General features: G+C 42.7%; 1 protein-coding gene across 3 annotated transcripts in view; it reads left to right on the plus strand.

Annotated features, from left to right (window-relative positions):
• Positions 1-298: 298 nt before the first annotated feature.
• cux1a (cut-like homeobox 1a) overlaps positions 299-12,832 on the plus strand; it is an 87,436-nt gene continuing 74,902 nt past the window's right edge. For all 3 annotated transcript variants that reach the window (XM_086124645.1, XM_086124646.1, XM_086124647.1), the window contains exon 1: positions 299-408. In XM_086124645.1, the coding sequence (XP_085980771.1) occupies positions 346-408 (63 nt within the window). In that variant the 5' untranslated portion in view covers positions 299-345. The remainder of the gene's footprint in view (positions 409-12,832) is intronic.

Consider the following 12,832-nt stretch of genomic DNA (forward strand, 5'->3'; position numbering starts at 1 on the left):
AACATTTTTAGTTAAACGTTCTGATCATAAATAATATACAGTAAAAACAATATAACGACTATGGTGTAAGCTAATTTGGTTCAGTAAAAAAAGAGGAGGTAATATAACGCCTCTTTAGTATTTACCTGTTAATTTCGCGTATTGATAAAATGCTATTTATGCAATTATAATGGCGTTATTAAAGCGACAATCCCGTTGTATGACTCCGTTCCACAAGAAGCCCCAATTCCATGCGAGGCAAGGAGGAAATCCAGTCCAGGTTTTGCCAGCGCCCGCTCCCCTCCACTGAACTCCAACCCCCGCGCGCTCTATCAGCATCTCATTCCTGTCTCAATATGTCTCAAGATGGCGGCCAATGCAGGATCGATGTTTCAATATTGGAAGCGCTTTGACTTACAACAACTACAGGTCAGTGGACGCTGTCCTTTGGTTCGCGCGGCTGCCGTTCTGCGAGTGGCTCGCACTTCTCTCCCGGCTGGGTTTAGTGTATGTTTTTGTTCCGCCGCCGCTTCGTTCGCAGGTTTACGGAGGGGGAACAGAGCCCGGAGAGCTCCCCCTCGCATTGATGAAAGTGGCTCCTCTCGCTGATCAGAAATTGATCCTCTTTGTTCAATTCCACATCGATCGGGACCACTGCGACCGGCTACCGGCGGGGGCGACGTCGCCGGGATGCGATGAAATAACAAAGCCCCCCCTATAACCCCTCCGAGCCACCGCCGACGAACGGTGTCGGCCACTACGGGAAAGCTTTTTCGCCTTGGCCACCTTTTTTATCGCGTGTTGTTCAACTTTTAGTAGCCGTAGTTAGCCCGACGTTTTAGCCGCGAGCTGGCTACCTTAGCTGGGGGGTGTGGGGGGGGGGCACACCAAGTGGCTCTGGTTAGACGGTGGCGCTATGAGGACACCCGACTTTGACGCCACACACAACTACTCTCCTCTTTTTGTGGCATTTATAAGCAAATGAGCAAGTTTACCTGACGTTTTAGCGAGCTCCTCGGCTAGCGGTTTGAAGGCAGTTTGACGCCAAGTGGCAGTTTGGTCGGCTGTCTGTGAATGTATATGTGTGCGTGTTTTTTAACCACTTTTAACCCACTCTTGTTCTATTAGTGCAAATTAAACAAAACTTAAACAGAGATAGTTCAATGTAATTTGATTTTTACATCATACACGAGGAGGAGCTTGATCTTGTTGCGTTTCTTTTTTGTCTATTTATTTATTTATTGCTCTGTACGACGAACTCCTGAAATCGTGCGTGCGTGAGCGCGCCTGCGGAACCGGGGCTGTAAATTGGGCCCAGCGAATGCGTGTGAACGGCGGCCTGCATGTACATGCGAGCCGGTTTGACCTATCACAAGACGGCAAGACAATGGCACTGTTGTGAGTGTGTGCCCCCTCCTCGTTCCCCTCCTTGTGGCATTTAACGTGAACGTGCCCTAGTTGGACTTCAACACTTGATGACTATTAGAAGAATCCCATCTGGGTCATGAACAGAAAATGGTGTTATATGGGCAAAACACGGTTTCCCCAAATTTGCATGGGATCAAAACTTTCATCTGGGTCACGATGAGCACTCAGACAAAAGGAGAGTGAGTAAGTCTTCCCGGTGGCCTTTGTGTTGCACTTATGCCACATCATCAAGGCTCCACTTCTCCTATTTATTTGATCCTACCCCTGCCCCCTTGTTCATGCATTATGTAAAAAAATGTGCCTCGCTATCTGTCTCCCTCCCCCTTCCTGTTCGCCATCCAATCTCTCACTGCCACCCTCCCCTCCTCCATTTTTATTTTTTTCCTCCCCTCTCTCCTCACTGGCCCTTCACCCCGCTCTCACCCATTTCTCCCTGTTTGAACTGCTGTGTGAATTTGTGCGGGATCAGTCTCCCCCCCACCCCCTCTCCTCCTTTTCCCCTCCCCTAGTAGATGGACTGCCAGCATGGACAGTGAAGGCAGCGCCAGCAGCCAGGACATGAAAAATGCATCGCATAAGTTTGTGATAAGGCCCTGGGTAATTATGGCAAAGGCCCCTATCACAAGCGATTAGTCAGGACAGTGAATCTGAGCGTGTGCAAAAAGGCTGGCGCTTGGCGGGCTTGTCTGCGGGATAGAAATCAGTCAGGGCTGGTGTGTGTGTGTGTGTGTGTGTGTGTGTGTGTGTGTGTGTGTGTGTGTGTGTGAGGGGGGGGGGAGAGTCCTCAGAACATTCACTGTCTATTATTGATGACATCCTATTTACTCTCACTCACACCAAGAGGCTCCCGGAGGAAATTCCTCATTTGGATCAATTTTTCTGCACGTTGTAGTGGATTATGCAAAAGGACGGGGCAAATTTCCCACCGATGACTCGGACAAATTTGTCGAAAATGTTGCTAGAAGTTTATTTAGCAAACCCAACTTGCCTTGACTACACTGTGACCAAGATATGTGATGTTAGACTCCAAAACTATAAACTACAGTGAGACCTCAGTTTACGATGGAGTTGTGTTAACGTGTTTTTCTAGCGGTCCATTTCGATTGTATTGATGGTTAATTGACCAAATAGAGCAATATTGTCAAGTTGGATAAATATTTGGTGTTCCCATCTTTGTGTCTGGTCTTGTTTCCACCAAAACAGCGCACTGGGAATCCCTGTGCTTAATTTTCATGCAAGGCGTCATGTTTGGAATGGATGTGGTGTTACTTTGTTGACACATCAGTTGCTATTGAGTGATGTGCCAGAATGTTATTGTTGTCATCAATATTGTCCTCTGCTTCGGGGCTGGACTCGTACCTTGATTCCGTGATTGGTGTTGGTTAAATAATTTAACCACCAAATCTTTGTCATAGCTGCCGTGAGATCTCGGACAGAAAGGTTCTGCAAATTATTATAAGCTTGCTTTAGTACATCCATTGTCACCAAAAGGTGTTTTGGATGCAAAATCATTTATATTTTTCCTTTTGACCACCACAGGTACATTTCAAGCAGAATAATGCCGTTAGTTGAAGTCAACTATGGTTCTGAAACATCTGACCTCTCTTCTTCTGTAACCGAATGCAGCATCGAAATAAATACATTGAAAATGAACCCCGAAAGCTCATGTTTGATTAATGAATTAATTGTTAAAATGAATACCGAGGACCTTTTTATAATGATCGTTTTTTTACATTAATAGGTAGTTTTAGTTTAAAAAAATTAAATTTCCAGTTTTATTTTTTGTCAAGTTTTATTAATTTTGTTAACTCTAATAACCCCGATGGGGACTTTGAATAAAGTGGATACTGCATTCCAGAAGATTGGGAAATGGGAAATTTACCACCGAAAGTCTCACTTGTAAACTCGACGTATCTCACTTTCCATGATGAAAAATTCTGAGGTCACAGGACAACGGTGGCACCCGCAGAGGTGCACTAAAACGCTTTCTGCAGTGAAAAGCTGTTCATAGTCGGGGGGTGGATACACGAGACAGAAGGTGTGTGTGTGTGTGTGTGTGTGTGTATATAGATATAGATATATAGAGAGCACAGGAAAAAAAACTTTTTGGGCAATTGAAGTTTAATGTAAAAAGTTTACTGTCAGTTGAAGTTTAATTTAAATCAAATTAAGCAACGTATATGTAAACAGCAACACATTCAAACAAGCCATATTATTTATTTATCGAATGAAAGTCCGATATTTTAACGCTCACACATTATGCAAAACAGAGACCGGCCATCTGATATTTGCATGGATGTTACAGTAACTCGAAACCTTGAAACAACCACTACTTGAATACAGAGGGTGCAGCAACATGTACAAACATAGCATCAAGCCATACTCACAGGTATATGCGCCTCAATTGGGGATCTTCTCTGCTTCGTGTCTTCATCTTAATGATGTTGCATCCCTTCCAGTCGACTTCTGTGCTTGCCGGCAAGCGATAAACCACAAATGGCAGCATTTGCACACGGTATATTGGCGATATATTTGGGATCAAGCAGATTAAATTTCCTTGATCGACAATGGGGCGCATTAGTAATTGTTGTTTTTCATGGGATTGTCCTGTATTTCTGTGTTTTACACTGTAATTAAGATTTCATTACTTTGTCAGCATAGGTTAGTGATAAGTTAGCATCCTGATTTCACAAATGTACTCTTTTTCTAATGCCATAGTTAGAATTCTTCTAGACTCCATTGTCATTCCAGTTATGACTTGCAACAGTTTTCACATACTCATCATGCGTAGGCTCTCTGTGAAATATTTTGTTGGACCAGACATAGTTTGTCTCCATCATATTTTGTGGTTTTCTACATAATCCACAGTTATGTCGCGCTGAAAGACATGCTTATTGAGATCAACCACATATTTGTTGTCGACTTTCAACTGGAACTCTTTGAGGTCCAACCTCTGAACTTCCAAGTGGGTTGTTTCCCAGCTCTCCGGAATGCAGCGTATATCATCGCTGTTCAGACAAAACTTTGTCTGTCTGCATTTGGACTTTTGTGAACGATGAGATTCTCCTCCACGTACAGTATAATTAACTAATTCACTCCCAAAGACGTTTTTAAACGTCTTTTCAGACTTGGTCCAGAATTGGCTGGTACTGAATGAGTAAAAGTGTGCAGTTTAGCCCCAAACCAAAACGGGTTCTATTATACCACATTTTTAGTGAGACCAATCTGTCCTTCAAGGCCCGTACGTTCACTTTAAACGGACTTTGCATGAAGATATGCCGGTCGTCGTTACTTTGATATAATAAATGAAGTGAGGACGACCTTGGTTTTGAGTAGATGATGATGGGCCTGGGCGATTATGGCGGGAAAAAAAATAATCATCAGCATTCTTTTGATTGAGCTTGAAAACACGACTAAGAAAATGCTTAATTGATTTCAAAAGTGAGTATTTATTCACCAACTAAAACTCACCTACTCAAAACTGTTGTCCTAGCCTCATGCCCATTCATCCCTGCACGTGGAACGCTTTATTCTTGAAAAACTCTCTTCTTTTTGTCAAGTACAAAATGACCTTGTAAATATCATGTGAAATTCGAGCTTCTTGCCTTTTCATTCTTCATTTTCATTCTTAAAACCCGTATCTCACTGAGCGGCCAAGGTTTGCAAGTGTATGCGCACATCGACAATGTTTTTTTTTTTTTTTTTGTGGTCAGGGTTTGTTCAGTGTTGCAAAGACGTTCGCGAGACACAGACCAGTTTTCATGCTTGCCAACAGTTGTTCCATAAGAAATGCTGCCGGATTTTTAAATACAGTACACGTTGTGTGTAATTGTTTTTGTTGTGTGTTTCGTTTTACTGTACACTCCAACTAGGGGTGTCATGAAACAGCTTGAATGATGCTTAGGGGCGGCGGAATCACACACACATTGTTTTGTATTATTTTGTCATTTTATGCTTACTTTTGATGGCGCCGAAGGCACCTGCAGCGGCTCCTCTTGTATGTTGTGACGGGGAAGAAATTTCATCTGTGCTGTATGTACAGCACATTTGACAATACATTTGTACTTGATACTTGACTTGATACACAACATGGAGCGTTCAGGGAACTTTCACAACGTTGGGAACCTGTGAGCGTGCCGCACCGTTTTGCATATTCATGTTTTTTTCTTTGATGCGAACGTTTCAAAGATCGACGGAAGCCAAAATGGAAATCATGATTATATTTGGTTTAATCAGCCAGGCCCTGATGACAAACCAATGTCTCGTTTTACTAAACCGAGTCTCATTGATACACTCAGGTTAAAATCCGGTAGCGAATTCAGCCATTAAATGATGAATTCTGCTCCTTTCGGAAATCACCACTGCATCTAGAGCTTTTTAATGTCTTTTTTAATTTGCTACACAAACCTAAGCAGTCATAGAAGGACTTTATTACATCGACACGTTTCTTCAACCAGACGGAGACATTCAAAACAACTAAAACAAAATATCCACATGGTTCATCGAGATGTCGTTTTTTTGTGACGCTAAAGCTGTCTAACAGAACTTAAAAAAAAAAAAATCTTGTGACATTAAATTTTTGGGCTTCTCCAGAATTTTTCTAATTACAATTGTGGCACATTTCTTCCTCCCGTGCTTCAGTGCGGCGTGTTTCGTCTTGACGCGCAATTTTGGTGCGTGTTGTTCTCTTGTGATGATGAAAATCCAAACCAGCCAAGACGTCATTCGCTTTAAGCTATCACAGTCTATTCCTCAGGCTTCAGCTGCTGATGTTCATTAAAATCTTATTTGATCAGCGTGTCCCATTCCCCCCGCATGAAGAACCAGCTAGCTGGTTGTTACAGGACAGAGAGTGCTTTGAAAGAGTGTCCCTAGCTGTTAACTTGTCATCTCTGCATGCAGGCCCCCCTTCTCCCCTTTTATATTTTACCCCTTCCTTTCTGCCCCCACCCTTACCACCACTTGAAACACAAATGGGTGCAACAGTGACGCTTTTAGCAAAGGTCTTGCACACTTGCAAAATGGATCAGTGATTCAGAGATGACGGCAGGATGACTGTGAATTACAGATGGAGGAGGTTTTTATCGACTAATCCCCGTCCGTCCATTATGGAGTGGAGTTTCTTTAGAGGAGCTCATCAGTCTTCTCTCCTATTGTTGTGTGTTTTTTTTTTCTGCCCCCCTTAATTTTCATTTGACCCAGTCAAGAAGTTTGCTGGGAACATTGTGTCTTTACTTGGGAGCAATGGGAGATTGTGCTTCATTATTGGCAAGCGCTAATAAGATATGAGATGTCAGTATGCTTGGGATTTTTCTGTGGAACGTTGGAAAATCGAGAAAAGAACTTTAGTCTTGTGTGATTTATTCGGCCTAATGGCCTTCATCTGTCCTCCCCAACTTGGAAATTTGTTACCTCCACAGGCATCTGTTTATTCGCCAGATTAGTCAAAATTCACTTGACCGTTTCGCTGAGTTTGAGTCAAAGAAGAAGCTACTTCTGTTAACATTGCAATTTATCTTGTAAGTAGAAAACTAAGAATGGCCGTGATAATCGACTGAATGTTTTTAGTTGTGTGGAACCGATTGATTATTCCTGTCTGTCCTGAAGGCGGTGACACAGCAAGCTAGCTCTGAGAAGTTGAGCTACATCCACTTAGACGTCTTTGTTCGATGGAACCATTCCTCCGGCAAGTTCATTCAGCATATTCATATGGGAGATGCCGAGAGCCATGTCTCACTCAACTCTTAAGCCCAGGGCTAGGCAACTCCAAATATTGAAAGAGCCATATTAGACCAAAAAACAAATATGTCTGGAGCCGGAAAAAAATTAAAAGCCTTGTATAAGCCTTATTATAATGAAGGCAACGCATGGCGTATGTGTCTGTATTAGCTATATTAGCCTACTATCAAAATGACTACGTTGGCTACAAATACACACTGAGCCTTCATGCTTAACATTTGTGGAGAGCAGGGGTGCCCAACCTTTTTTGACGGAAGATCTACTTTTCGATCAACCAACCTCCCGCGATCGACCCGTTACCGCACACGCGCGCATACGCACGCACTTACACATGCATCCCATAATGAACAGCAGCCAAAACGGCCGCTTAGATGAACGAGGCATGGGACGCACCTTTGCAACGTGTTAACTATCGTAGCTCACGTGTACTGTTTAAAATTTTTCTCTCTGCCCTCCAGATTCCCATTCTTTGCCAGTACCCTTGGTAAATTGTACATGAAACACTGTTTTTTTTCCACAGCCACCTGACTGACATCCCGCCCTGCTAATAGAAACGGGTAACTTACGCAGGCTACGACGCAAATCCTCGTTGACAGAAATGTTGACATTTAAATTTTATTCGACACATTTTTACAGCATTGCAAAACGTTAAGAATGTTTGTGTCATGTGTGTCCTCTTCTAGAAACCATATTAGAACAAAAAATATATTTCCCTCCCCCATCTTTTTCCATTTTCAAACATTTGTGAAAAAGCTCCTGGGAGCCACTAGGGTGGTGCTAAAGAGCCGCATGCGGCTCTTGAGCCGTGGGTTGCCGACCCACGCTTTAGCCAGTTAACAGCCAGCCACCTGCAAGTTCAACTGCCGAATGCCATGCCACTTACCAGGCCATCCCCCGCCATACACACTCAGTGTCGCAGGTACGACAGTAGAACATGAAAAATGCAAGTCTCTCGTGGGCAAAAACATAATACCCTTCATTTGGGGGAAAAAAAAAAACTTCAATAGCTACAGCCCTATTCAGAAAATTCAGTGATGGTTTTTCTCATCCCTTGAAAAGCAACAATTTGTTAACTGACGTCAGACAGTCCGGGTAATTTAGTGACACTGGATACCCACTCCAAGTTAAAACGAGAGTTATGCAGTTGGTGGTTTCGATTCAAGGTTTACAGTCAATTGTTCAGCCTTGCAGTTCTCGTCTGTTTTCTCTGTTTGTGGGCAGCTCTGTCGTAACTTTGGTGAAAAGTGATCTGTAGTTCAATCTTTTTTCTCCAGTTTGTGCCGGGTAAATTTAGTCAAGGCTTCGGTCAGATGATCCCGGTGCGGCGGTCTTCGGCAACCCGAATGGTTTAAATCTCTCAGCGGCCGGTCTGCTGCTGCTGCTGCTGTTGTCTCCAGGGGTTTTACTCTTAATTTACGAGCTGGTTGTCTGAAGGCACTGGTCAGGATATTTTTACCCCTACTGTTGCTGTACAAGCTGGGGGAACATCGAGGATTGGGGGTGGGGGTGGGAGGTGGAGGGGGCATCACGTCATGCTTTTACTGTAGCCAAGCAGCCCTCTGCCCAGTGACAAAATCTGGCATCGGGACTGAGCTTGCACTGTGTGCTTGGTGGGTGTTGACGACTAAGCATGAGTCAGAGAGTAGGGCGAGTGCGTGGCAGGTCTTTGGTGTCTGCCACTTGCTTGACTTCGGTCTCGCTCTCCGAGAGCTTTTACTGAATAACCCCCAAGAGGAAGAGAAGACCGCCAGACCCCTTCTCGTATCTCGACGGAAGTCGTCCTCACCTTGGGCTCTTCCTTTCCCCACTCCCTTGTTTCACCCTTGTGCTTCAGAGGGGAGTGTCAGCTATGCCCAGATTAAGCCAATTTAACAAACAAAAATAACTTGAGTCATAATCTAATAATTCCGTCGGGCACATTTTGCACGACACTGTGGAAATTTTGACCAGCGCGTTTGAGTTCAGACAGCTCGGAGCAGAAGTGTAGAAACAGATTGACTTGACTTTTATTTAATGTTATTGTAAAAAGTCTGAAGTATTTTACTTTTGTGCCCTTTGAGCCTTATTTTTTCCAAATGCCCGTTTTATTTTACATCAATTCATCTTTTGGTATGAGGTCTTGTGCAATAAGCTAACGAGTCTTGGGATGTTTTGCAGGACAGTGGTTTAAATGCCGATTGTCCGGGCTACTTCAGTTGCATATTTTTCACAAAAACAACCATTCGTGCTCACAATCACACACTCACAATTTAGAGTATCCCATCAAGCTGCTGTGCGTGTTTTTCGGAATGTGGGTGGAGACCGGAGTACCCAAAGAAAACCCACAGACATCGAGTTGCTGTTACATGCCATCAATATTGTTATCGAGTAACAGTTGTGCGGTTAGTGTAGTTCACTCGAAGTGACGACATTGGACAGCGCCTTTTGTTTAGGTTGCCACTTAATGCAATAGCATCCCTACCAAATTAAAAGGTGGACACGTATGATTTATTATTTTTTTTCAAGATCCTCTTTTCCTCTGACAATCAACCCACCCGCAGCGTATGCTCTCCTTTTTTTAGATCACATATGAACAAATAGGTGCTTGACACCTGAATTCCAAAGTTGCAGATGAATAAACTAAAAAGTACTTTTGTGGAAATCCCGGCACTTGTGCGGACATGGTTTTTGCAGGGATGTTCCAATCAGCGTTTTAAGCTGCCGGTACCAATACTGATCGCCTGGTTTTGATTTAAGAATGAAATAAATAAATACATTTAGAGTTACTGTTGATTATTTTTTTCAATTGATTGATTAATCAGTGATAGAAAAACATTTGTGAAATTTCTATCCTTTCATTTTTCCAAAACAGCACATGGCTTCAAATAGAAATAGCAGAAAATGCACCAACAAATTATGATTTCGTGACGATGTTGGTCTGTAAACATGTCAGAAATGCAGAGCTATGCAAATTTCCTCTATGGATTCAACACAAACATAATCAATACTCACATTTACATAGAGAATTGTATTCCCATTACAACAAAGCCAAATTACCAAATGGAATAACATTTAATTTGGATTCAAATTGGTGGTCTATTCGTGTTTTTCAATTCGAGGATTAAATTAATGTCATAATTAAGTATAATTAAAAGATGTCGAAACAAAATAAGAATGCTTCAACTAACGTGGACGTTTTCAACTGCTGTTTGATTTTAAAAATATTCGATGGCTGCAGCCATGGTTTTGAACTTTTGTTTTTACGTTCGAGGTGCTTTTTGTCCACTTGCCGCTCACTCTTCACATGTTTGCGTTGCGTCTCATTTAGAAAGCTATAAGCCAGACACGCACCCTGCAAATAGCAACAAGAGATTCCCTTTCAAGCATGAGGCATCATTTACAGGCCCTCTCGGAGTCGCTCACCTACAGCATCATTGAGTTTCACCAGCTCTTGTGACAGAATCGGCCATGACTCTGCTGCTCTTTCAATCGAGACGTCATCGCATTTACTGATCAGGCACTATTTGGCGAGTTCACGATAAAAGGCACTTGACATTTGCCCTTCGTATTTAAAAATGAGGTTCGCCGCACAAGTTGAATCAAGGCAATGGAACTCTGCCCGGTTGTTGAAAATGTTCCACCGTCAATCCAAAAGACTTCTAAGCTCTAAGTCGTGGGTGTGGGGTTCCCCTATTTATGTCACCGCTAACCTTGTTAAGATCATTTCACAGAACAGGCAGAGTATGAAAATGAATACGGTAAAAAATAGAGCGGCAGTGACGTTCCAGAACAGTCTTTCTGTTCATTTTAACCGCCATGTCGGTGCTGCCTAACCTTCATCTGTGCCATCTAATTCAAATGTCAGCTCTTAATTTACAAGTCCACATCCACGCGCGGGCTGAAGTATTTAGTATAGGTGAGCGCTTTTGAAATTTGTAGAACTGTGTGATAGGATCATAAAAAATTTGACATTAGACCAATTGAATTTTTATGAGCGAAATTAGAAGTCATCTTGATTCATGGATTTTTTTTCAGCCATTCCTCCTTTGAAAGCTTACCTTTCTCATTGTTTAGAGCAGTCTTTTTCGAGCCGAGGCACATTACTTTCATTGAAAAGAATCCCGCGGTACACCACTGGCTGAAAATGGGGGGGGGGGCTTATTTTAACAAAGTGTTATATTGTCATTATAAGCGTCTTTTTTTTAATATTGAAAAATACCGTTGTAACGCATTGAATAGGAATCAAATAAACATCAATTATTTTTGGATGAACACAGATCTGATATCCTGGCCGCAATCGATGAAAGACACACAATGCTCTTCCTCCACAGCTCTGTCTTTCTCTGTTTTTAGTTTTTCCAGCAGTCAGTCTATTTCTTTCGCCGCTTCGGGTCCGAACATCTCATTTACATTGCCACTGGGACTTTTTTTTTTTTGAAATTTAGCCACAAGTTCAGCGACATGGTAACTTGCAGGTCTCATGAACGTTGCTTGTATCTCCGTGTGTTCACGCAGGCGAACAAAACACTCCACATTTTTGTTTCGAAGTGAAGGGTGTTTTGTTTGGAGATGGGAGTTTAAGCTTACTTGGGACCATCGCGCTGTTGGAGAGCGTTTCACCACATACCAAGCACAACGGAGTCGGGGTGCCCTTGCATCTCCGGTAAAAGTAAATCCAAATGAAAGATAACTTTCGTTGTATTGCTGCGTGCCAGAAACTTCGCTTGTCTCGAAGCACAAGGCAATTAGCTAGCTGCTGCTGCTACCTACCGGTATGGAAGAGTGCTACATGATTACTCTGACAGGCGATAGACCGCACAGGCATACAAATTGGATCATTTCACACGGCACGCCTGACAATATCTCTGTGTTTGGAAAAACACTAGTTTCGATTACAGGAAAGCCCAGTAAAACAAAGACCAACTGTGTAATGTTCTTTATTTGAGGGAAAAAGGCTCAAAGTAATCGTCAAGTAACCCTGTCATAAAAGCTGCATTTTTTTTTTTAAGGAAACATGACATAACAATGCTCCATTGTTTTCCATTCGCTCGCCGTGCGCAGTGTCTCAGTATGTTAAGGAATATAACTTGAAAATAACCTCGAAGAAATGTCAGCTTTGCTGAGTTGTGTGAAAGGAACAATGGAAATTTCAAGCTTTAGTCCGTTTGATTGGTTGTGAAGTTGCAGATTTCTGCGAGCCTGTGTGACCTTTTTGAAGTTTAAAAAAAAGAAAGACCGTAACCTGGAAATATAAACAGAAGCAGTGGACCAGAAAACGAAATGGAGTCCCATTTCCACAAAGTACCACATTGTGATCATTTAAACCAACTGCGAGCAGTCACACCTGATAGGCCAGTGCCCAAGTTTTCCTGAGCGCTTGGCTGCGTTTAGATGTAAAAGGTTGCACGGTCGTGTGTCCTCCCGCATAAACCTAGCCGTGACGTGTTTCTGCGACAAAATCCTGTGGCCTGCAATGATTGAACCCCGTGCCCTTTTTTATTTTAGCGCTGTTTATCACATTGTTATCATGCTGTCTGGGCTATATATGGCAGGAGTTTCCCTATATGCAGTTGTGATCCCATATCAGTCCTTGGCCTCCGTATCACTGTGCGGATAGATCATTGACAAGCCGGTATTGAATTCTAATAGGCCTATTGGTGTGTCCTAATGGCCCTCATATTGAGTTATGATATTGGCAAAGGCTGAT

This window comes from Hippocampus guttulatus, chromosome 12 (genome assembly GCF_054856545.1).
Source record: "Hippocampus guttulatus isolate MCC_2025c chromosome 12, RoL_Hgut_1.0, whole genome shotgun sequence".
Classification (NCBI taxonomy): domain Eukaryota; kingdom Metazoa; phylum Chordata; class Actinopteri; order Syngnathiformes; family Syngnathidae; genus Hippocampus; species Hippocampus guttulatus.